The sequence below is a fragment of the Culex pipiens genome, chromosome 2, assembly GCF_016801865.2.
Source record: "Culex pipiens pallens isolate TS chromosome 2, TS_CPP_V2, whole genome shotgun sequence".
NCBI lineage: Eukaryota > Metazoa > Arthropoda > Insecta > Diptera > Culicidae > Culex > Culex pipiens.
The window spans coordinates 69,966,056-69,993,228 of record NC_068938.1 but is presented as its reverse complement, the minus strand read 5'-3'; the positions used below and the strand labels follow the sequence as shown (position 1 = coordinate 69,993,228).

The 27,173-nt window shown below is 33.9% G+C and overlaps 1 protein-coding gene across 6 annotated transcripts in view; it reads left to right on the top strand.

Moving 5' to 3' along the window:
- The window catches only part of LOC120416081 (protein spire), a 343,750-nt gene that overhangs the window by 197,917 nt on the left and 118,660 nt on the right, over positions 1-27,173 (top strand). For all 6 annotated transcript variants that reach the window (XM_039577758.2, XM_039577761.2, XM_039577763.2 and 3 more), the window contains one exon: positions 9,245-9,442. In XM_039577758.2, the coding sequence (XP_039433692.1) occupies positions 9,245-9,442 (198 nt within the window). The remainder of the gene's footprint in view (positions 1-9,244; positions 9,443-27,173) is intronic.

Sequence of the window (27,173 nt, the reverse complement as noted above, 5' to 3'; positions counted from 1 at the left end):
GCGATCCAAGATCGGAATCCGACGCAAGTCACAGCACAATCCTTTGAAACCAATCAATCTTCGGCACCACGGCGGATTCCGCGGTGTATATTTTGACATTGAACAACTAATTGAGCTTTGCGCGAAATGAACTCGCCGCCACCGGGGTAATGATACGGCATGTGTTCCGCATACCAAAGAGTCGGCGTTGGGAGCAGGTCCCGGACTCGGAGTTGCAATGACGCTGCTGGCGTGAGATATGGGTGAGGCTTTTGATTAATTATCATACCCGGCGTCAGGTGAAATGTCGCCGTGGGATAGGCAGGTATTGACGTTGCTATAGAATCGATTGGTTATTCTTACTATACTAAGCATGTTTTGCGGATGTTGGTAGCACATTTCATCTACCAAGATGGTCTTACTCAAGCTTTTGTGATATATTGTGGGTTCCCAGAACGTCAAACATTGTGGTCCAACGAAAAGGCATTTTTTCTACTTCTAGTAAAACAATTTGAAAGGGCCAATGTGAGTTCATCTACTGACGTGAGCAAGATACACTCATTGTTTACAACTCTCATAATCAAACGTTTTAAAAAAAGTCTCTAAATCGCATTACAGTGTTGCTAGTTCGTCCGGATTTAAATAATTTTTAAAAGGTTCAAAAATCAATCCAAAATTGTGTAAAAAAGTGATTCCGAAACACATTTAAAAAAGCGTTACTTAATCCACCTTTAGGTGGTTGATGCCCTCGCATTCATAAAGTGAATACACTGCACAGCCTCAAAAAAGAAGAATAAATAAAACTTATTTTTATCAAAATATCTGAGATCCGGCCTCAAAAAAAGTCTATTAAAAACACTAAAATACTAATAACTTTTGATATTTTTGTCAGACCTTCAATCTTTTGGGATTGTTGGAAAGATCTTATGATCCAACGACGGGATGCATGATAGATCCGGACAAATTTTATACCAAAATATTTGAGATCTGTCCTAAAAAACTGTATGAATAACACTTAAGTGCTCATAACCTATGATGGGGTTTTCAGATCTTCAATCTTTGGAACGCGTTGAAAAGGTCTTTCAAATACCTTTCTAACAATATATAGCATGACGGTTTTTTTTTTTTTATAAAAACCACCCTTTTACAAGCTTTCGAAGTATTTTTAGCATAACTTTTTAAGTACTTTTCTAAGCTTCATAATATCAACTAGGGTCTTGTGGGAGCCCAAGATCGAATACGACCAAAACGGTCCAAATCGGTTCGGCCAGTCCGGAGATAATCGACTGCATATTTTTCGGTGCACGGACTTTCATACATACACACGCACAGACATTTGTTCAGAATTTAATTTTGAGTCGATAGGTATACGTGAAGGTGGGTCTACGAGGTCGAATAAAGAAGTTCATTTTCCGAGTGATTTTATAGCCTTTCCTCATTGATTTAAGGAAGGCAAAACTCCAGAATTTTAAAACCAGTGTTTCCATATTTGAGTCTGCATTATTTAAATTGGAAAAGTTTTCTGAAGACTTGACGATGCGCAAAAACTTCCCTGTCATTTTCATAAAAAAATGCAACTATCAGGCTTGAAAATGTCAGGTATGTATGTGTTTTATTTAAGTACTCATTGTCAAGACATGGTTCTCAGATTTTTGATTATTAAGTCTTATGGAAAATATGTTTTTTTTTTATTTGGAAAATATGTTGAGTTACTAATGTTTACTAACAGTTCCTGGAGTCAATTTCACCAAAATTCACGACATTTTGCATTCAAAATTTATTTAAATTTCACATAAATTACGAAATTCTAGGGCGGTATAACAATAATTGTTTAAAAATGTGTATCTTATGAGATATTTAAAAGCCTGTTTAACGATCTTTATTTTATCAAAATTCTCAACATCAAAAAATATAATTAAATGAAAATTTCGCTTGAACATAAAGCAAGGTTGCTAGATCATCCAATTTTATGTTTCGTTGAAACGGCTTTTCAATTGCTGCTACAAAAATGTTGATTAAAGCATTTGCAGAAAAATGTTAATTAAGGCATTTGCAGAAGTCACTGTGAATTTCATTTTTGTTCTCACAATTGACGACAGGGCTGCCAGATCTTCAATTTTTTTCTATTTAAATTAAACTTTATATTGACTTTGAATGTTGATTTAGATTTTTTCACACATATACGTGTGTCCAACAGGGTATCCAGAATATGGGACTTTGATTCAAAACCTTGCTCAACAAGCTGACTATTGTTTCCTGAGATATTTGAAGCCACTGAGCCGAACATGAGTAAAACTGGTCGTCATTTACCCATTGTCACTGGAAGTTGGTTTGGGAAGAATGTATGATTTTTCTACGATTTTAGCAGCAGGTGGCGCTGTTTCCATTCAAATATTCTCAAAAGTGAGATTTTCATAGGAAATTCAATTTCTACAATGAAAACATAACGCTTTTTTCGAAGATACCAAAGTTGTACTTTGATTTTGAAAAGAAATTAGCGTTAAAAAACATTTTTTTAAGATTTTTTTTTGTTTTCGCCTACTTCAGCCTCGATTGTCAATGTTGATAATGGTCAATGTTTACCAAAATTGCTCAACATAGGCACAGATGTTTAAAATTAATCAAAAACGGTCACTTTTTGTGGAGGGTCTTTTTTTCTAGGCACCCTATAGTGTCCAATCACAGCACATGATTTCTCCTCTGAAAAGTAAATGTCACTCAAGTATTCACAAGTTTAGATAGGGCTGCCAGACCTTGAATTTAATTTAGCATCGAAAAGAATTAAGAAAGCTGTAGAAAAAAATCTTATTTCATCTGAAATTTCATATATTTTGACAGGGGTACAATATCTTCAAATTGTCTGTACCACATTTTTTAAATCGTTTTTTCCTAGGTTACAACGACAAAGAGTTTGGAAGTTCTGTAGTTACGATTTGATTTCTTTAAATGTCTGCTTCCCGATGATTAGGGTTCTAATAAGTTTAACTCAACGGAATACTATTTATTACCTTGAGCAGAATGCACGACATCAAGAAGTACACAAAATTTTACCAGGGCCAAACTACACGACTAATCAAAAAGTATTAAAAAAAAAATACACTTTGGCAGGGAGTTACAAAGATTTTCAGACACCATTTGATTACCTGAAATTTTTTTCGCGAAGATGCTGGATTTAGACTTTAAAGTTAAATGTCTAAAATTTAAACCTTACTGGACAACTTATAACTTTTGAGCTTTGCCATCAGTTGATTAATCAAGAATCGTCAGAATTTAGGACATCGGGTAGAAAATTGTAAATTGAATGTTTCAAGGTAATTCTTGAAATTCTTGGATGAACTGTGGGAAAATTTAAGCAATGGTCATATCACTTGCTGATGGCATATTCTTGACCACTTCTCAGTTCAACTTTTGTAACCACAAAGTGATCAAGCCGCCTGAGCGTTCCCAGTGTGAACACGTTGCGACCACTGCCGCAACATCCGAGACGTGCGGAATTCAGAAGCTGCTTTCACTCATCATTCAACGACTTAAGCCGACCGCCCGAAGCCTCTTATGACGGCAATTAATTGTTTTGAATTTCGGTAAGCCGATTTTCGCATACTGCTGCTGGATCGTTTTGTTTAACGATTCCCAGAAAACCCGTCCGACTTTTGAATGAAATCGTTCAAGCTCATGCCCAATGATTGCCGGTGAAGAACCGGTCCTCTACAGCCGTCCGACCTTGATCCAATATTCACACCCTTCAGACGCCTACCTTAGGACGGACGGACCAGGCCCTACTAATCCGGGTTACGCGTTGACCGACTGCGCCGGCTCGATAATTTACGACTTGTATCGACACGACGATGAAGACGAAGTGATCTCTTCGCGGACGACAAATGATGCTTCGCGGCAGCATCAAAAGCGGCGCGCGCGCCTGTGACAGTTTTACATCAAGATTATTCAAATTTAATAATTTGTTTGCCTCACGCGCGACAAAAGCCGGTTGACGGCGCGAGCTTATTGGCGGTCAGGAGTGCCCAACTGAATCACCACAGTCATTGGGATCAATCTGATCAGCGAGGAGCGGCCTTGCAATAGGCTTGGATGTCGTGCGTAACTGTTTGGGAAAGGATCTATGAATGTTGCATGCAATCGAATGTATTTTTTTACCTCAGTTTTGTTCTTAGATTCGTCCTAAGCAAGTGATACGATCATGTTTTGAAATTGCAAAAAATAATAGTATTTTGATTTTTATTAATTGAAAGACTCGATTTCCTTCATAATTGTTATAATTTTTGTGGAAAAAAAACATGCAAATCATGTTATGATAAAATTTACATGTTTCAATCATTTAATAACATTTCCGCAGACCTAAGTTTGAACAACCAAACAATTGTACAATTTAGGCACCTCCCCCTAGTCCGCTTTTTCCTGGAACCAAAAATCTAACAAAATTATGCATAAAATCGTTTACCCACCATCCGTAATGACTCCATTAGTGACAATCTCGCCGCCGTAGCCGTTCCAACTCGGAGCTCCAATTGCATCATCAACCTTGAAAACGAAACTATTTTGCTCTACAATTACCGTTTGAACAATGAACTTCTACGCGCCACCACACGTGGGCCGCTGTGACTTATTTGGCAACACTGCTCTCTGTGACGGGCACTGATCCACCCTAACATTTGTGCGAAAACTGTACGCCCTCTTTTTTCTTCTTTCGGTTACACCCAGATTGAAGCAGTTTGTTTCTTGAGCTACGAAGACTCCTAGAGATTGCTGTTGGAGGCACCTTTGAGTGTACTCGCGCGATGATTTAATTCAAGTTTCATTGTTGGTCCTACTCTCGTTGGTTGATTTACATCGGGCAATAAACACTCTCGCAGTTGTAACTTCCTAGAGACTTGGAATGGTCCGAGGTTTGGAATAAATCATAACTCCACCAACACTTTTCACCCCATTTTTTGTGGTAGCGGTTGAAAAGGTTGTAATTTATTGTTCACCGAGAGTACGTACCTATTCAAGAAACTTTAGAATTGGAGTTGCTGATACCACCACCAGTTGGTGAAGATCTGGACCCAGATGTGTGTGCGTGGGCCACAAATTCGTCAACGGAACACGGACGGACGGATGTTGCGCTTCGGTAATCGTTTGTCTTCACCACCACCTTAAAAAAGTCAAGATCTTCTCTCGCGCGATTGTAACCGATTCCCGGTTGCATTACACAGTGCGGCAATCGCTGGTGAGCATACTTACAATTACATAAAACCGCTTGATCTTGTCTTTCCGGTAGTCAAATGCGGGAGAACTCCAGTGCTGTAGCGAGGGTCTTTCGATAAAAACGAATTTCCTTTTTAGTTTTTACAGTATGATATGTCTATGACAATAGAATGTCTTTTTAGGTTTTTTTACTGGCTGTTGCAAATCTTTTTTAAATTTGTGTTCCTCGACTCTGACCAAAAAAAAAAGTTAAAATTAAAGGTAATTTTTGTATGAAAAAAATTACGCCTGTCCAGTTGTGATCGAGTTTTTTTTTACATTGAGATTTGAAGTAAAATCAAAATATTTTTAAACAAACCAAATATGCTAAATGTGATCATCTTCGCAGGAAAATGCATTTTTAAAATGTTTTCAGATGATTAGACATGTATTTCCATTCAAATTTTGAAGTTTTGTAGGATAGCGGAATAACATGAACTTTGGTTTTTTTTTTTGCAATATTTAATGTTTTAACACAATTAACTCGACTCTCTGGTTGTCAATATCCAAGGGACCGTCGAGGAAGAGAATCATCAGTTTACAGAACGATGCAAAATGAATACTCGATTGAAAATATGTTTTTCTTGGTACCCTGCTATGGGAGAGAATCATGGCAACGTCCAGCAAACAAAAACAAACTAATGTCAAACACCCTTCAAAGCTTCGTTTCGCCAAGAAAAATGTCTATGCAAGCCATGAGAAAGTGTAATTATTGACAACTGGAAGAGATTTTTAAAGCTAACAGAATCCAATGGACCGTCGAGGAAAAGATCCTTCAAGCAAGAGAAAATATCGAGGAATAAAGCCAATCGAAGTATGCATTTTGAAGGGACTGAAGAATTCATCGATAGATGGAGCAATATTGATATCGAGAAGATCGACAGCCAGAGAGTCGACTGTACAAAAAAATGTTGGGAAATTTTCGAAAATCTTTATATCGGAAAAAGATTTTCCGATCGGTTTGATGCCTACAGGAAATTTGTATGTTACAATGAGGACATTTAAGAAATTACCTCCAACAAATAACCACAACTCTTTAAAAATAAAAATAAAAATCTTCACAATAAAAATTACGAGAGAAGATTTTTTATATGGTTCAGAGGTTGGTCCTCTGGCATCTTTTGACTAAACAAAACTTTAGACAATTTTTTTTCCTAATGACACAAGTTAAAAAATTGGATCATTGAAAAAAGATTAACTTTTATTTTCTATGTTTAAAGTAAAACCAAATCACCAATCAAACAACATTCAAAATCTAGCATAACATTTAAATAAAGATGAAAAAATAAATGTTGACCCTGTTAAGCTTAATTTTATATATTGAAAATATCTTTATCCGGTGGATTGGCAAATTTCTCGACGATTTCAGTTGATTTTTTTTTTTTTCATTTTCAATTATTCGCAATACTCAGCAAACAGATTTGATTTTCAAAGTCCACAAATAAAAATTAATGAGAATTGTCTCACTTTTGGTAAACATTTTGTTTTGCAGTATCGTTTTGAAATTTCTTACTGTTACTGTTACTGGTGCCAAAATGGCTTACTTATCATCACCAAAAACAACAGTGCGGAAGAGTTCATTATAGTACTCATTTTATTGCTGCAAAGTTCAACATTTCCGCACTTGTATCAAAAATTAAAAGTTTTCGAAACTGTTTTGGGGTTTGACATTTATCTTGCTGTCAAATAACATTTAAAGATTTCTTTTTCTAATATCTTAACGATTGAGTTGATGAGTGCCTCCTCCCATTATTAAATCTCCATAAAAAATCAGAAGGCTTTTAAAAGATTAACTTTTAATTTTATGGAATAAAATGAAGCACATAACAGTTTTTGTAATTTTCAATAAAATTTAAAAAGGGAATTAATTTAGATAAAATAAACCTTAAGTTGAAGAAAACCCAAGCCTGAAAATTCTGGCCATTTGACATTTTTAATTACATGGTTCGATAAGTTATTAAAAATGTGGGATATATCATTTAATTCAGTTACTTCGTAACCCAGTTATTATATTCATAAGCAATTATTCTTTATTAAGAAAACAAGACTCAAATAATATGAACACACTTGATCACTTGAAAATTAAATGAATAAAGCCCAATTTCAAATAAATAAAAAAATAAAATGTCTGATAACGAATATACTGCCCATGTTCGCATAATTGTCCCATATGCATTTTGGTCAATTTTGAGTTAAATATTGAAATAACTTCGTTTATTAATTTTTCTTTAAGCTGAGCTAATAATATTAACCACTTTGTTCCATAGATTTGAAAATTAACGGCAGGTTTGTTTGTCCCACCCGAAAAATGTTCAAATATGGGTCCCATTGTGGAAATGCTCACAAACATGTCCCTCTCAGAAAAAATATGTGCTGGACTCACCTTTCTGTCTGCTCAAAACTGTTTTTTTTTTTGCATCGTATCCTTAATTAGGCAATCCTACACTATTCTCATTACAATTAAAATGACACAATTCTCTCCAGATACAGTTTTGAACTAGTTTTATCCATATTTTAAAAATCCAACATTTGCTATTTTGGGAGGAAAAAGTTGTTTACATTTGCGGGTTACCTAGGTAGCATACTTCGATCTGGCTGGTATGCGAACATTTTGATGAATTATGCAGAAAATGTTCACATACCAAGTCCCATCCTGCACACTTTTTCAAAAAGAAGGCAATAAATCAAGCCAATAATCAAAACCAACCAACAACAAAAGTATAAATGAGAGCATCAGTGAGATTTCTGTTAGATGAATTTTCAGTGAAATGATCATATATTTGAACTTTACAACAAATACTTTTTCAAACTTCCAAGCTCGATTTCTCAACTTGCTGAAAATGCATATGGAAAATTTATGCGAACATGGGCAGCATAATAATTTCAAAAAGTTTAAAAGGGTACTATACTAAAGTCATGCGCAAAAAATGATAGAACGATGTTTAGGTGGTATTTAGATTATTGTTCTAACCGAAGTATCTAAAGTTTTAGGCATATCTAAATATCCGTGGTTGTCGCAAGAAATGAATATTGATGTAGTGTTAAAAACATAAACTTTTTGAATGAAAAAAATCCAAATATGGTGACAAAAAATATTTGTAAATGGGTAATTCATAAGAACTTTTGGAAAATCCAAATATTTATTAAGAAACAAGCCTTACCCGACAAACTTCGTTCTGCCTTCCTGTGATCAAAATTTTATTTTACGTAACTTTTCCCATACAATCTGCAGATTTTCCGGAATCGGTTCCAGAGTGGCCAAAGTTGTAACTTTTTGGTGTAAGAACCTTCCTTGGACTTATACGAACCCAACGCAACAAAGAGCACCTCGATCCGACATTCCGTGTTGAATTGATTCGCGTTCGAACAAACTCGTCGAAATTTTTTATATATATAGAGAAGATGTTAAGTCTTAAAAAGGTCAATAATTTGTTTTACTGATTTGTCTTACGAAAATATAAGAAAAAAAACTTCAGCACAAATTGACTTTAGAACAAATTATAAGAAATTCAAAAAACCTAAAACAAAATTCAGTATTTGCTTTTTTTTTGTTTTTTTTTTCGATTCATGGAAGTTTGCTTATATTTTTTAAATTGCTTTGAATAGCGCCAACAGCAACTAACCCTAGTTTGAAATGGTTAAAAACAATGTAAAACACTTGCAAGAAGAAGTCTTGCCAACTAAGGATACGCCTCTGGTTTGAACATTACATCAGCGCACATCTTTCTCACTTCATGCTCAAGCTCCAAGTCCCGGTTGAGTGACAGCAGCAGCAGTTGTAACGAAAACGCGACAACAATAAAAACATGTTTTTTGCAAACCGGCTTCCAATCTTTGCCAGATAACAGCGTCCGTCCATCCAACCTTCTGAGGAAGCATCTTTTTGCGCCTCCGGTGAAGTTCCCCAAACAATGGTCCGATCTCTTGTCAGCAAAATCTTCGCTTCCGGGCTCTTTTTGCAAACCCCCTCCAAATAAATCCCAACTAAACGAGGTTATGTTTCTCTTTCTCTCTCTGTTTACAGTTCTGCTCGTCACGTGTGTCCCCATCGAAGCCGGAGGACCACTACCGGGCCGTGTGCCGGGCGTTGGCCACCGAAACGCTAGAGTTAAGAACGTTCCTACAGCGGGTATGCACGGGCGAGGGCGCCGAGGTGCTGCGGTTGAAGGCCCAAGCCGAAACGTCCGGCAAGGAGCTGGAGAAGATCCACTTCAGCGATTGGGTAAGTTTCCAGTTGAGATTTGGTTTCTTCTTTTTTTTCGGTGAAATGACCCAAAATCCCCTACTAACCCCGTGAGCTCGAGTGACCTAGATCTTCAGACCTCTCGCTTCCAGCTCGATAAAAGCAAAAGTCCATAAAGTCCGTCATTTCGATTTCGTTTGGAGTTCTTGTGATCCCCCCCATCATCACCCCTCCTCCAAAGAATGCGCCGATGGTTTTCGGATTGATGCGCGCCCTCCCCCTCTCTCTAGATGGATTTAAGTGCCCAATCAACGTTGATGACGGTGCGCGATTCGGATTAGCTTAGTGGAGCTTTGGAATGGTACTAAAATTGGGTGTTTAATGATCAGAGCTAGGACAAAAGGGTCAGAACTAGGTGAGATGCGCGTGGCTGTCAATTATTGTGCGCGCGATCGTTAGAAAGTGACAGTTTTTGAGGGTCAGAAAATGAAAAGATTGGCTCGAATTGTGTTTTGATGGTTACTTAGCATATAAATCGGTCAATTTTATGCTTAAATCATATCTTAATGAAGTGAATTTGCAACTAATTATTATGCCGTTCAAGTCAAATAGATTAAAAAATGCTCTGTATTTAATCGAAAACATAAAATCTACACCGAAAAACCAACATGATCATACCCACTGAGAATTTTGGCTCGAGCCTCGAGTCGATCTGGATCGAGATCGAGTCTGAATCGAGTCGAACCTCGAGTCAAAATTCTTAGTGGGTATTTATAAGATGATTTTTTTTATAAGGAAAACCAAAAAAGCCAATTTTAAACAAACTAAACCTTTTGTTTTATTTTTTTTAAATGAAGTCTTAACCGCAATGTGGTCCATATCGCAAAAGTAAGTGGAGAAATGGTAAAGTTTTGGAGCTTTGGGGTCTTCAGAAAAGTTGTTGCAAATGAGAAGGGGTAACTTTGGTTTGGTTGAAATTTAGATGGTTCATGATTAGGGTGATCTTGAAAAACAAACTTTTCAGGAATATTTTTGGGATTTTATTTGTCTTTTAAAAAGTTGTTGGGCCTGCCAGACCGAGCAACTTTCCCGAAGACATCAAAATTTTATCTCGTATTCTACCCCTTCTACGACCAAATTAAGAGAAAGCATCCGAGCAAACCTTTCAAAAATCCTTTTTTTGAACATAGCAAATCAGGATTAAGTCTAGAGAAAAGTGATATTCGGGGCACTTTTAGAGCTCTATTTTTATCACATTTTATTTTTTTCATGTCAATTTGAAATTAAGGGTCAAAAGTCCCAAATTTAAAGCTCCAGGTTGCATTCTCAATCGGAAAATTTTAAATATGAACCCTGAATCGAGGGGGTGTCAAAAAATAAAAAAATATAATAATTTAAATTACAAGCCAGCGTTCAACATATCAATGAAAAAACCATTGGCAAATGCATTATAATGTTGATATGCAATCATTAAATTAAAATTTGAAAAGTTTTTTTTTTTTGCTAAGTAAAACGTTTAACGGTTATGTACATTGAATTTCAAAAAAAAACATTTTTTTAATTAACCCTAACATGCTAAAAATGAATAAAAACTCCAATTCCCTTTGTCTTTGTCGTTCCAGTTTACGCCCTTTTAACGATGTTTGTATCGATTTTTCATGATTTTCTCATGCATACACAGTAAAAAAAAACATGGCAAGAGGTGCATCTTTATGTCAGAAAAAACGGGAAATTTTACCACTTTTCTTATGTAATGCCACTTTTTCTGTCTCAATTGAGGTAAAATTACAACATTAAAGAGGTAATATTCAACCTCCCAAAATTACACCATCCAAATTTACACTATTTTCTACTGTGTACATACCACGAAATCCATGAAGAAGTCAACTAAAATACATTTACTTTATGTGGAACAGGTGCACTATATTTCCTCAAGTCACCACTGCTGTTTGACAATGCATTGCATTTAACATTGAAATGTGACGTAAACGCCTCAGCGCTTTAGAGATGAACCTTGCCAATAATGATTTTTTATAGAACAATCCTAGAAAGTTAAAGTCATTCTGTAATCATTTATACTAATCTTGCAATGTGACGTAAATGCCTATTCATTGTATCATTTTGTTTTGTTGTATTTTGATGATTCGGACAGGACCTAACAATATTTGTTGTTTTCAAATATTATAGCAATATTCAACAAATTTTCTCAGTGATGAAATGTTCTGTGGATTTTTTCAAATCTACGAACAAACAAAATATTTCTATTGTAATTAAAATTTGCAATCGAAAAAAAAAAACAACGGTGAAATGTTGTTAAAGTTAGCCATGTTTAAGATAAATAAATTGTTGTTTCAAGTTTTTTCAAAAATATTTTTGATTTGGATTGTGCAACTGTTTGCTAAGATTGTAAAGATCTATTTTTGCATTTTCAGCTGACTGATTTTTTTTAAATATTATTGTAGATTAGTTTTTCAGGTAAAAATTATTATTTTTTTGAGCATATGAATATTCAATGTTATTTTGTAATAAACAACTCATTTTGAATGTAGACATTCACTAGATATTTTAATTAGACACTTGTTGAACTGATACATTAACAAATAACATACATATGTATTTTGCCACTTCGACATTTTGTCCCTTTCGACATTACACCTTTCCAACATTCGGCAATCAAACTTTATACCTTTCGACATAAGGTCTTTTGATTTTTTGGTCCACATCCTATTCTAATATGTAACTTCATTCTTTGAGCTCAGTAAAACAATAAACAAAACAAAAATATGAATGAAACAGCTATTTATCACTCGATTGCAGTTGAAAACTCCTTTCAAAAGCTGTAATTGACCGTCAATGTGTTGATATGCCAATATTAGAGGCACGATGGAATTACATATTATTCCCCTAATATTTGCTTACAGTAGCCATGCCAACCTAGCACATTCCTCAATTTATGTAACGTTTTCGCTTATTAGCCAAAATAATAACGGTAATTACCGGATACAAATCAAACAACGGTAAATTAAAAAAAAACATCATAAACAAACACCAAACCTCCGTCACAATTTTCCACACCTCATTAGGTTAACAAGATAATCCTATGTCTATACTGGACAAAACCCAGCCGCAGCAAGGTGAAAATCGGATCACCTTTCGATAAGCTAATAATTGTGGCCTCAACTCGTTATATTTTTTGCACATTGCTTGATTAATTAGACTCTGTTTCGCAGCAATTTCCCTCATTTTTTTCTCGCGAAATTCGGTATTTATCGTACATATCGCTGCGTGGTGGCTCTCATTTGAGTGGCTATTGTTTCGAACAAATTTCAAAAAAAGTTGGTTGCAAAAAGTAGTGGCAAGGTGGTTTATCTTTTTGGTTTGCTTTGGCATTTTGTTTCGTGTATAAACTTTTTTTTTGTGAAATATCTAGCTTTCATCGTTGTTCACCGTTACTCGTGGTCAATCGAAATTTGGGATTACATGTAGATTGTTGATTCAATTTACCGTTTTGTCAAATCTAACAAGATTATCTCAATGTCTAAATGTTTAGTTGACTTTTTTTCCTAAATTAGAAAAAATAATAATAGTTTCTACGCATTAAGGGTTAACTCCACAACTCACAGTAATGCTAACCTTCAATTTATACCAACTCAACACCCCAAAACCCGACTAACCTGGATGCTCAACCCATATTACGTGAGCTAAATTTTCCACCAAATTACACACTGGCCAAATTGCACCTGTTTTCATATTAATTTTCTTGCCACCTATCATTTCACCTCAACCGAAGAATAGAACCAACCTAACCTATAAACTAAAGAGGAGGGCGTCTTTCTCCCCGGAAACAAAAACCGCACCGTTCAGCTAGTCATTGTTATTTAGTTTTATTATTTTTATTTCCTTGCGTTAACAAGATCGCCCACCCAAAAATAATTGCTCGAACTACCGTGGCAAGTGCCAGTCTAAACGGCACTGTTTTTCTTTTTATAGCAGCGTGATTCTTTTATTATGGTTTTTATTTTGCACAAAACGTTACTTTAACTTGCGTTGGCAGGTTGTGTGTGTGTGTGTGTGCTGTGTGCAGTGTTTTATGGAGTTTTATGGAGAAATATAACAGTTTCTATTGCACCGGGGTACGATGACAGCGAAAGGAAGGAAGTTTGCGTTTTTGTTCGTGAAATGGATTGTTTTTGGTTAGTTTAATTAATTAGACAGTCGTAATTCGTTTCATAGCCGCAAACGAATTGCATAAATCAGTAGATTGTGACTTGAAAGTAGCATTTAGTGTCACTTGAGTAAATTTATTGAAAAAAAAATCAATCTAATTCGAAAATTGTTACAAGCTTATCAGTCACTATAACTAGTCTAATTTAAACACGTGACACGGTTCGTTATTTCTCAGCTCCCAGGTTATAAACTTGTCGCACGTTTTGCCCGTGAGGTGTTTCATACACCTTTATAATTAATAATTGCCACATTGCCTTAGAGATTGGTTTCACCCCCGCGGTAAACACTAGATATAAAAAAGGTTCTCCACCATGGACTTATCACGACTATTCCCAGTCCAACTACTGGAATTAGTTGTAGCTTTTTACTCTCTCTTTAGCTCTGTACCAGCTCTGGTTCTTAATTGACCCCAGTGGACTAATTGTCCTCTCCCTGCAAATAAATATAATTTTTATTTAAAAATTACTAAAGAAAATTGCAAAAGGAGAAAATGTGAAAAGCGAAACGTTAATTTTTTTTGCATAAATTTTGATTGTTATTTTTTCCTGTTTAATTACATGATCGATCTTTTTCCCCCACTAAACCACCAAAAGAAAAGTAACCCATCCACAACAGTGGGCCAGTAGTAGCAAGGGTAGAGATCGCTAATTGCAGGGAGCAGCAGCAGCACATGAAGCGTAAAATATGCTAGTCATTACCTGTCGAGGGTAGGGTAGGTGAACTGAACCTGGCACCTCGGGGCACTTTACTGTGCTGGCTGGATTTGAGTGGAGAGAAAGAAAAGTACATTTCCCCCAGCTCCCACCTCATCTAAAGGTTTGATTTGAGGTCTCAAGGCCAATGAAATCAGGGAGAGCCCCGGGTTTCGGAATCCAATTTTTCGGTGGAAGGTGAGGCCGCGTTCAAGGTGATCGGTGGTTATGATCGGTGATAATTGGGTTAAATTGGTGTTTTTTTTAATTTAGTTTATGTCGTTTTCTGCAGGGTTATGTGTGTACATATAGAGGTGGGCAAAAAAAGAGCGAACCGCTCAAAGAGCCGGTTCACTGAAAAGAGCGAACGAGCCATGGCTCACAAAAAAAGAACCGCGGTTCTTTTTCAAACTCCGGTCTTTTGAAAGAACCGGCTCAAGATGGAATGATTTTTGTAATAAATATAAATTATTGAATTTCCAAAAAATGTAGTATTAAATTTGTTTTTGAGAATTAAAAATGCAATTTCAAAAATTTCAATGATTGTAAAAATTAATCCCAAAAGTAAATGAAATTATAAATAAAATGGAGTAAACTTTTCATTGTACAACTGTCAAATATTACCAAAAATCTACTGAATATTTAAGAAATTTCGGAAAAAATAATCATTTTGTCCGATTAAACGTTAGCGTTTATAGACCGTATAGATTTTTCAAATCAGAATGTAGAGAAGAGTTCACATAATATTTTCTCCAAATAAAATATCAGCATTAGTCTTTCAGAAATAAACGCAATCTTAAAATCAATAGCAATTTTTCCAGCATCCTAGATTTCAGTATGGATGCCATTCAATTACTCGAATGTTTAGTTTTGAGTAGAAATCTTGACAAAGAGACCACCAAGATCTATGGTTTTCTAGGGCATCTTCTCGTTTTTTGGTTTGTTTATTTTATTCATCAAATATGGCCGTTACAAACATTTTATGTCGTTTATGTCACCCCTCCCCTTCAAAATCGGTCCAAAAAATCAGGGGGCAGACAAATTTTTTTTCAAAAAACTTTCAAATTTTAATGGAAATACATAGAAGTCTTATCAACTGAAAACAAATTAAAAAGCATTGTGGGATCGTTAAAAAATATTTTATTTTTTTGTGAAATTCCGTTTGCACCGAATGCAAAAAGTTTTTTTTCGGCTTAAAAAATAAGTTCATCAATACTTCGATATTTTGAAATCAAATGATTGATGTGTAAAATGCATTTCAAAACTCTTTTTTCATTAAAAGGTTTATACCATGGCTTGTTTTTTTTTTTTGCTACTTTGGCTAGAGTTGAGGGACATAATAAACTTCAAAAAATGTTTGGTACGGCCTAATTTATAAAAGTCATATGTGAAATAACTTATAAAATCACACGATTCTTGAAAAACCCATTTCATCCAAATTTTGAAAAAGAGCGAAAGAACCGTTCAAAAGAGCGGCTCTTTTTAAAGAGCGAACGAAAATGAGCGGCTCCTAAAAAGAGCGGTTTTGCCCACCTCTAATAAACTATAAATTTGTTACTTTTTTTGTGAATTCCAAATTATTATTAAAAATTCACTTCAAAGGATTTGAAACACCTTTCGGCAGTTGATATTGTTTTTTTAGACATAGAAACCGTTTCCATTCCTATAAATCAAAATATCAAAGAAACTACAATTTTATTTATTTTTTAGCAGGGGGGTTGGTTTGTTTTTTTCATAACAATATTAAAGATCAAAAAAATAATTCGTTTCTTCACTCAGTAAAATTAAAATTAAATAAAAATGTAGTAAAAATAATTAAAATTAGGATGTATTGTAAATAAGCCTAATTAAAATATCCAATCAAAATATCAGTTTTTTTTTTCTTCTTATTTCTAAAACATTTCTGATTATACAAAGGAACGAAAAACTAAGGAAGTGTTTCCTTGTTTAGTCAGAAATGTCTTAGAAATGAGAAAAAACTGCTTAAAATGTTTTGTAACTCATCCTTTATCTCAAGCAATTTTTTTCCTTCTTTTCATAGGATCCACGTTTCACAAAATGATTTTGTTGGTAGTTGTGCTTTCATAGTATTAATTTATTCGGAGTTATTATTTTCCAAAAAATATTACTCAATAATTTAAATAGGGTGCAATTCATAAAGCAATATTTAAATTTCTAGTTTACTAAACTATCCAACATTTTGCATCAATTTTCGAACAGAAAATTACATAGTGTGCTTTAGTGGCCTTCCACCAACCGTGGTGACTGATTTTAGAAATTCCAAACCTTCCCCCTTGCCCCAACTTTCATACACAGACAATCTTTTTGTCTTCCTCACCTTACTGAGGAAAAGGGCTATGAAATCACTCAAAAAATGAACTTCTTAATTTGACCTCCTAGATCCGCCTTTGGTCTCATTCTTGGGGTGTCATAAGTCTCTATTCAAAATCAGGAAGTTTAGTTAAGTACTTCAAAAGTTATGTTAAAAAAACGATTTTGACTACATTCCGGAAAATTGTAAAAAGTGTGATTTTTGTAATAAAACCCGCCTTGTTATACATTTTTAGAAAGGTTATTGAAAAGACCTTCCCATTACATCGAAAATCTTACAACCCTGTCAAAAGTTATGAGCACTTAAGTGTTATTTATACTATTTTTGGAGGCCGGATCTTAGATATTTCGATGAAAATGATATCCGGGTACATCATACGACCCGTCGTTAGTTAGACAAGACTTTTTGGAGGTAATTCAAAGAACTTTGCTATTAGCTCAAGAGATTGAAAATCTGAGAGCCCTATCAAAAGTTATGAGCACTTAGTGTTATGTTAATCCATTTGAATGCTGGATTAATGTGAGGAAGGCACCAACCACCTAAAGGTGGATTAAGTAACTTTTTTTATATGAAGCCAATATGAAGCGAGGAGGTAATATTGAATCTTTCGCCCTTTCAAAATTTTAGTCTTGATTTGAACATTTTGAAAATATGGTTTTCGAAAAGATCGAAAAATTTCACAAATCATTCATATTTTTAATTTTAAAAAAGCAAAATATAGAGAATTTCCAGCTTTTCAAAAATATGTATAGTTTTTTCAAAGTGGGCAAAACATGGGCACTAATTTAAAAAAAGAATAACTGCGACTTTTTTCAAAAAAGTTACTTAAAAATGGCTATAACTTGGAAACGGTGCACTTCATCAAAATTTCACTAATGTAGTTACTTTTTGATTGCAAATACGATTTTACATCGAAAAATGAAGTTGAAAATGTTTGCGACCAATATTTCGATTTTTTTATAAAATCAGTATTGATTCACAAAATCTTAACTCGGTCAAAGATTTTTTGCCCGTTCTGAAAATTTCTGAAAAGTTGGCATTTGATGTCCCCTAAAACATATCAGAAAATGAAAAAAAAATAAAAATTGTGTTTTTTGCAACAAAAAGTGAAATTAAACAGTTAACGTTTCAAAAGAAGTAATCTATTTTAAATGATAATTATTTAAACAAATTTTATAACCGAAATAAAAACGCATCGTAATCTTTCAAACCAAGCTCAATTGCTTCCTCGACTCTCAAAAACAACCAACTAATTAACCATAAACATCGATTGAAATCTCCTTCCTCCCCCCGAAAAAAAAACAACAGAAACACAACCATTACCTCGTTCATTGTGTCATCGTAACCCAGTCTCGTTACACTCGAACTGTTTCATTCACATAACTGGGCGGCGGCTTCAGGCAGTTTTTTTTCACACGCTCGATTCGGAATGCTTTTACTTTCCTTGGCCGGGTGGCGGCGCCCACCAAACCGGGGATCCGTAATCGTCTTCCAACCCAGTAACGAAAGAAAAAAAAGTGAAATATAAATTGTTGGCGGGGTATCGTCTTTTTTTCGGGGTACTTTTCAAACATTTTTCCCCGTTTGAAAAAAGACCCCTGGACGCGATTACATCAACACCGTGGCCATCCAACAACAAACTAATTGGGTATTCCACCCGAAAAATGCTTCACCCTAAACCGTATGGAAAAAAGTGACCATCTTCAGCATTTAGCTCGCAAATTATGTGTGTGGTTACCTAGTTTTTCGGGGTACGCTCACATATGAATAATGGACCCGCAAACCTACATTCGGCTTCTAAATGGGCTCATTTGCTTAAAATTTTGGGCGCATGGCTGCGTTTTAAATATTAGTTCATAATTTCACCTTGCGCCACAGCAAGTGACTCGAACAGTCAACGACGTGAACTGCATGGGTTTAAGCCCATTTGTGATGACGTTCAAAGGCAAAGACAGAAAAGAGGTGAATTTTAAATGCATCATAAACAAATAACTTATTTTAATGGCGCGCAGTAGCTATGAAGAAGTAATGGGCCTTCACTGCTATTTTGCTACTGTTTTGGGGCTAATTTTGGGCTATTGGTACAGTAAAATAGTTTGGTAGTTACGGTGGGTGGATTGCGGCAGTTTAAAGAAATACTGGTTTTTAAATACCTCCAAAATGTCAACCAAGTTTGTCTAATTTTTTTAAGTTGTTTCGTGACATTTGAAGATTTCCGCGAAATCCCGTGAAATTTATAAATTCTTTAAATCATTGCTTAGACATAACAACATAATAAATATTTCATCCTCGAAGACTTTTAAAGTATATTTTATTAGTTTTCAATTAAAAAGCCATTTGAAGAATTGTTAGCAAAACATACATGAACATAAAATTGTTACAACTTTTACTGAGAAGTGAATACTACGAATACTTCAATGATGTTAACAAAAATCAGTCAAAATAAAAAAAATATATTCTCGTAATAATCAAGTTATCACAAGAATGATCATTTTATTGCAGTTATTCTGATACCAAAAAGTTTATTTGTGTATTGACCGAACAAGTATTTTGTGACGAGTTTTTGAAAGATCGCACAGATTTTTTAAAATTAATTGATTTATTTTTAGGAATCAATTAAACGATTAAATGAATAGTAATTTTTATTCTTTAAAGAACAGATTTCTGCTGAGTTCTTTTTTATTTTCACGATATTTGTTTATTTGGGTGTGTGTTTTTTTTGGAAGTTAAAAAATCCACTTTTTTTGTTTGTGCTGTTCTGATTTTGGATAATAATTTGAAGATTTCGTTACAGATTACATTATTTTTGGTTTTTTTTATTTTTATTTTAGTTTTTGAAAAGTGAAAAAAAGTCCTCAAAAAATATCTTTACTACTTACATTACTTTACAAAACTTATTTTAATCACAGCATTGTTAAATCTTGCTTTGATATGTAATTCAATTAAATGTAAGGAAAAAAAGCAAATTAGCGGAAACTATTTAGCTATATAAGCTGAGTATTAAAAAAAAACATTTCAATAACTGAGAATACGCCCTACATTTCGTTTAAAAATTTTTATAGATCCCATCCATGAAGCAATTGATTTCTTTCTTTGAAATTAAGAAAGTTTTTTTTGTGTCACGTTCAAATTTAGTGAAGATATTTTATTAGCTTATTGAAAAATATTATATAACGAAGCATAAAAAGTAGTTTCTGTAGTTTTTACATAACATTTTCAGGGATTTTTCAACATTTTTCACGATCCGGGAAATTTTCGTGAAATTTTGTGTTTTGAAATCAGTCCCCTTGAAATTTGCAATTTTTGAGCGTGAAAAATCACTAAGCCTAAGCATAACTATCAACACGGGTCTCCTACGAAAGGCCGAAGCTCAAAAGGCCGAAATTTAAAAGGCAGAACTCTCATAATGCCGAATCAACCCGTGCCTGAAGAGGTGGAAACGCATGCCATTTGAAATCCTGATTCGTGAATTCGAAGTTCTTGTTGTATTTGAACTTTGTAAAATACTCGATTCGTCGAATTGAATTATCGATTCCTGCATAAAAAGTATTTTTGATATTTGAAAGTATTGTTTATATTTGTTTAACAATTCGGAATGTAAGTTCGGATATCCGGATAATTTTTTAAATATTTTTTTCCTTAAATTTATCTAAAAGTTATCTACAGTGTTAACCTATAAAATTATATTGTTAATTAAAATAAAGATTCTATTTTTTTATGATGATTAAGAATCTTTCTACAACGTTATTCAACTGTTGGTATTTTGAATAAATATTTAAATCTTAATTATGTTGCAATACTTTTGTACATGAGGGATACCCTTTAAACAAAAACTCTAGGCATGTTCATTTGATAGTGAAAAAAAAGTGATTTACTAACTCAACTTGACCAGCACAAATGTTTTTATTGAAAGACAAACCCAATGCTGCATATATCTTTAAATCTACACGTCTAAACCACCCAACAAACATATCTATTACGAGTTCAACTTATTAGCCATGCCCCCAACCGCTTCGACCAGAAGGGGTCAACACTCCAACCTTTGCAAGCCGCTACTACTCAAACACAACATGCTGACCAATGTCGAAACATCTCAATCTCGCAAGCCGTCTTTTTCCCTCTTCATTAAAACTGGAGCACAGCGGCACGGTTCTGACCGGAGATGACCATTTCGACACATATTTCGACGCATTCCAAGACTTCCTTCAAAACCGACTCAACTTGTAATTTGCGTCTTTTTTCTGCGCGCCCTCCACGCTAGCAGTGTGTTTCGAAACAAAAGACATCAATGACTGACAAACCGTCAGCCGGGCAGCAAGCGACGAACCCCTCGGTTTATTTTTCTTCGATTTCATATGCGAAGTCACAATGTGCATGCCGTCTTGTCTCGTTTGAGCCTCAAAGGGTCGAAATTAAGATCACGTGTATCGCTACGCGAATGGTATTTGGCAAGCTGTCCGATTTTGAGAAAGGGATTTTGCGACGACGACGACGACGACGTCGACGTTCAAAAGTTCAAGATCGAAGAATGATACACTTTCGATTTTTGCTGATTTTTATGGGCTGGCACAATTTGGCAGGGCATTGTCAGGGACCGCAATGTCGTGAAAAGAGCTCGTTAAATATTTTTTCTGAATGTAAATGCATCCGGGCATGGTTGACCTTAAGATCAAAATTAGGTAACAATTAAAAAAAATGAAACTCAAATCTGATTTAACCGTACCGTACGACATACAAAATGTAAGGATTTGTCTAAATAAACTTTTTAAACTCAAATTCAATTATTCCTGCGACACGAGCATGTGTTCATGGCAAGCAGCGCGCCACATGTCCTGTTCCAGGTTCGCACCGGCGGTTGCGTAAACCAGGAACCTTTCCACCATTTATCAATCGTACAAAAACATTCCAAGTTTCAGGTGAAAGTGCGCCCTTTTTAGAGTGCCCCTCGAATTCCTGCGTGCAAAAAGGAACATTCATCAAGCTCCGGCTGCCGTGTCACAGAGGTGCAGTAATTAAAGGATTTCGCGTTGAAAAGTAACCATCAAAACACAAACGACCAATTTCTTATCCCCGGCTGACGGGGGAACAGGCTTTGACTCCTTTTCGGAAGGAGGACAGGCAACGTCTCGACGCGTATGGAACCAAAGGGAGGCAGAGGAAAAATGTTTATTTCACTTTCATTAATCTACTTACAATTCCCCATTTACGAGTGGGTCCTTATCGGAGTTGTTTTGGTTTCCTTGCATTTGTTTTGAGCGGGGTGGTTCAGCTTTTGAGCAGTTCTCTGAAAATTAAAAAAAAGAAGGCAAAAAAAGTAAGGATAAAAATTATAAATTATACAGTCCAGACTCGATTATTCGAAGATTTGTATGGGACTTCAGATAATCGAATCATGTACAATACATTTTTTTCGTATTTTTTATTGTTTTCATGCTTTTAACATCAAATTTTAGATAAATTTAAATTCCCATTTTAGTTAAATTTGAATAATTGATTGCCTATTTAAACTACAAAATGCATTTTTGCAATATTTCATCAACGCCATTTTGGCCACCATCTTGGATTTAAAATTTTTAAATCACTTTAGCGTAGTTTAGGGGTTATACTAAAGGTCAACAAGCAAAATTATGTGATAAAAAAGGGTTCTTCGTGATTCGATTATCCGTAGTGAAATTTTTCCAAGGCCTTCGGATAATCGAGTCTGGAATGTGGCTCAATAAAGGTTCTGAAGATTTTGTTTCTGCTTTAAAATTGTATCAGAATATGGTGTTTTATTACAACATTTAACTATGTTTTGTGAAATTTCTATGAATCTCATTTGTATATTTTAAATATGGTATGAATAAAAAAACAAATTAATTTAAGATTGTTTTCAACATAAGATTCTTTTAAAGGTGTTAAATGTTATTTCACTGATGTTATATTTTCCCATTTCATGTCGAAAATGAAGAATCTCTCATAAAAAACAGAGTCTCGAATGTTTTTGTTGAATTTTGCATTGTTTTTGACTATATTATTGAGATTTTATAAGTCCCTTATTGTACACTTATTCCATTTGAAAAAATTACCTTTCTAATGGAATTTCTTTTTGAATATTTTTTTTGCCTTAGATTTATTTGGCAGTGTAGCCAATTTACATCAAGTGCTTACCTTTTAAATATTACCATTCAATAAAAAAAAATGATAACATTTTTTTACTTAAGTTTCTTTTATTGACATTCACTATCCGATCAAAAATCGCATTTTTTTATTTTCACAATTTAAAAATAAATGTTTTGCAAAAGCTCTAATGGAAACTCGCTTGTTCCCTTCTCATTAAGTCGTTTTGTTAATTGATATTTAAGTTAAATACGATTTTCATAAGCCGTGTGTAGATAGGCCAATATTACGTGCCCGAAAGAAATAGAGGCCGTTCCCTTGGTTGCTGAGATAACCAATGGCATTAGAAAGTTGAGAGCTATTAGGTGCTGTCTAAAACCCCTTTTTTCTGTATTATATATATTTTTATGTTTCTTAGCAAACAGAGTTTACTTTTTTATTGTTTCTTAGACAAATTTAAACGAAATATTTTGAACATTTTGAAAAAATATTTCCAGATTTGAGTATCAATAACGTTGCTAAACATTATTGAAAAAATTGAAAGATTATAAATTTTCTCGAAAAAGTTTAACTTTAGGTGGATTTATTTAAAAACTGTGCAAATAATTATCTATACATTACATGTTTGATTTTTAATCCGAAAATTAAAATGAAATTTAACCATTTATCAAACATTAAATTTTCGAAGAATGAAATAAATATATTTTAAATGAAATAAACAAAATATTTCGACTCTTTCTGTGTCATTGCTTGAAAAGATGTATTTTTGATAAAATAGATTTAATTATTAAAACCAGTGTATTTGTATGTTCAAAAGAGTAATAAAATTGATATAATTGGTTTTAAAGACTTAACCATTTTTTCTCAAATTGTGCTTATTTATGCTTCATTGTAGTGTATCTTTAGAAGAGTTGTAGCAAATGGAAAGGAGCAATTTTTAGTTTGATTAAAAATCAGGGTGGTTCACAATAAAGGTGATTTTAAAAATCTAACTTTTCAGTAATATTTTATGGATTTTTTTTTTGTCTTCCACAAAGTTGATGGGTTGGCCATCTCGCAATTAACCAAATTTAAAGAAAGCACCTAAGCAAACCTTCAAAAAAACAATTTGAACGTTAATTTATAGAGAAAAGTGGCACTTTCAGAGTTCTAAAAAACACACATAGTCAATTTGGACTTAAGGATCAAAAGTTGTAGCAATTTTAAGGCAAAAAAAAGCAAATTTAAAACTTCAAAATTTCGAAGAAGCGCAGGCCAAATTTAAAGCACCAGGTTTGAAAGAGAATAACTAGCCCTACAAACGCTGGAAAAATCTTTGGGGTATTTTTTCGTTAAACGCGAGATATCTTCTTTGAAAATGTTTAATTTTTAAGGGTAAAATTTATGGAACCACCCAAACGAAATTCGAAAATTGTCTAACTATATGTTTTTGCCTTCCTCACTGAGGTAAGGCTATAATCCTGCTCTAAAAATGAACTTTGTATAAAAACGTCGTAGACCCACCTTCATGTATACATATCGACTCAGAATCGAAAACTGAACAAATGTCTGTGTGTATGTGTGTGTATGTGTGTGTGTATGTGTGTGTGTATGTATGTATGTGACCAACAAACTAGCTCATGTTTCTCGGCACTGGCTGAACCGATTTGACCCGAACCTGTTGCATTCGACATGGGTAAGGGTCCCATAGATCGAGTTTTATAAAGATTGTAGTTTCGATAAGTAGTTCAAAAGTTATGTATAAAAATGTGTTTTCACATATATCTGGATCTCACTTAAATGTATGTAAACTATGTCCGGATCCACCATCCGACCCATCGTTGGATAGGTTATCAAAAGACCTTTCCAACCAGTCCAAAACATTGAAGATCTGGCAACCCTGTCTCGAGATATCTCCACTTAAGTGATATTTATGTACTTTTTGTAGCCGGGTCTCATTTAAATGTATGTAAACTATGTTCGGATCCACCATCCGACCCATCGTTGGTTAGGTTATCAAAAGACCTTTCCAACGAGTCTAAAACATTGAAGATCTGGCAACCCTGTTTCGAGATATGTCCACTTAAGTGATATTTATGCATTTTTTGGAAGCCGGATCTCACTTAAATGTATGTAAACTATGTCCGGATCCACCATCCGACCCATCGTTGGTTAGGTTATCAAAAGACCTTTCCAACGAGTCCAAAACATTGAAGATCTGGCAACCCTGTCTCGAGATATGGCCATTTAAGCGATATTTATGTACTTTTTTGAAGCCGGATCTCACTTAAATGTATGCAAACTATGTCCGGATCCACCATCCGACCCATCGTTGGATAGGTTATCAAAAGACCTTTCTAAAGAGTTCAAAACATTGAAGATCTGGCAACCCTGTCTCGAGATATGGTCACTTAAGTGATGTTTATGTACTTTTTTGTAGCCGGGTCTCATTTAAATGTATGTAAACTATGTTCGGATCCACCATCCGACCCATCGTTGGATAGGTTATCAAAAGACCTTTCCAACCAGTCTAAAACATTGAAGATCTGGCAACCCTGTCTCGAGATATGTCCACTTAAGTGATATTTATGCACTTTTTGGAAGCCGGATCTTACTTAAACATGGTGTCGATCCAAATCCCAAAATAAAATTCCCTGACATTTCCCTGACCTCTCCAGACCACAATTTTTTTTTTATTTTCAATTTTTAACTAACATAATGTTTGGAGCGTTTTTATGGTTTCATGCATTTTCCTTTTTGAATATTGGAAATTTAAGATATTGAAAAAATTCCATGCCTTTTTTATTTTTTTCTAATAGAAAATCCAAAATGAGCAACCATAAAATTGTCCTATGTTTTTTTTATCTGGTGATGCCATTTTAAATGTTGCCCTTCACCAAAAAATCCAGAGTTTTTTTTTTTTTTTTTGAATGGGTCCTATAAACATATGAAACACAATAGCTTACAGGACCTTCAATAAACTCTAAAAATAGTTAATAATTACAACTGTTGCAAATTTCAAATTGCGATTTGTTAGTTTCATTTCATTTCCAAATTAAAAATTAAAGTTAAATGTTTTCAAAAAAAAAACAATTGAAAATTTTAATTAAGTAAGAAGTCATGTTTAATTTTAAAATTGTTGCCTTTTGCGGAATTTTCAAACTTATTAGGCCGATGCCATTTTTGATTGCGTCTTTATAAAAAAAACTAAAGGTTTTGGGACAAAAACTTGAAAAAAATATGTAATTTTGTAGAATCTTAAGGAAGATTAAAACAAAACTGAAAAACTAAGAAAAATATACAATTAAATATAAATTATTCAAGTACATGTTTACGGTTTTAAAAAAGATCTAGGTATTTTTCAACAATGATTGTATTTAAAGTAAACGGTTTTCTGGATATTTGAAGAAAACATCTTCTTATAAAATTTTACAAAGAAAAAATATTTTTGCTATAAAATTAAAAAAAAAAAGGTTTCTAGGGAAAATTCTCGTATGTTTGGCAGGTTAAGCACTCGTTCCTAACTCCATCCAATTTGCTGATTTTCACTATTTAAACAATTAATTTTGCAAAACTTTTGATAGAAACTTGCTTGCTCACTTCTCATTGAGTTATTTATCACTCGATTTCAGTTGAAAACGCTTTTAATTAGCTTTAATTGAATGTCAAAGTTCTGACCTGCCAACATTAGAGGCACGCTGGAATTAGATGCCGTTCCCCTACCTTGACCAGAGCCTACAGACGATCATTCACATTTGTTTTCATTTTATAAAAATAAAAACAAAATACAACCTGCTCGAGCATTTTAAATAGTCATTATTTATCAAACTTAGATATTTGGGTGAATCTTGAAACGCTGAAAATGTATTGTTTCTATGATTAGGTAAACTAGAGGAAAAAGCCAAAACAAACATTTTCATTTTCAACATTTAGAAATTTAGATCTAAAAACTAAATGAAATCTTAAAAAAAAATTAAAACTTGTAATAAATTCTCGAGCTTGATGTTTTAAATTTAAGATACAGTTCATACTCGATGATCTTACCAAAGCGTCACTTAGAAAAATCGAAGCGAATTTTGCTACAAATTCTTCTCAAAAATTTTCTAACCGAAAAAAAACCTCCAAAATCACTTCAAATTTTATCAGGTTTTCTGTAATCTCAGATGGTAACAAAAATGGCAGCATTCAAGAACCTAGGAATTTAAGAATTTAAGAATTTAAGAATTTAAGAATTTAAGAATTTAAGAATTTAACAATTTAAGAATTTAAGAATTTAAGAATTTAAGAATTTAAGAATTTAAGAATTTAAGAATTTAAGAATTTAAGAATTTAAGAATTTAAGAATTTAAGAATTTAAGAATTTAAGAATTTAAGAATTTAAGAATTTAAGAATTTAAGAATTTAAGAATTTAAGAATTTAAGAATTTAAGAATTTAAGAAT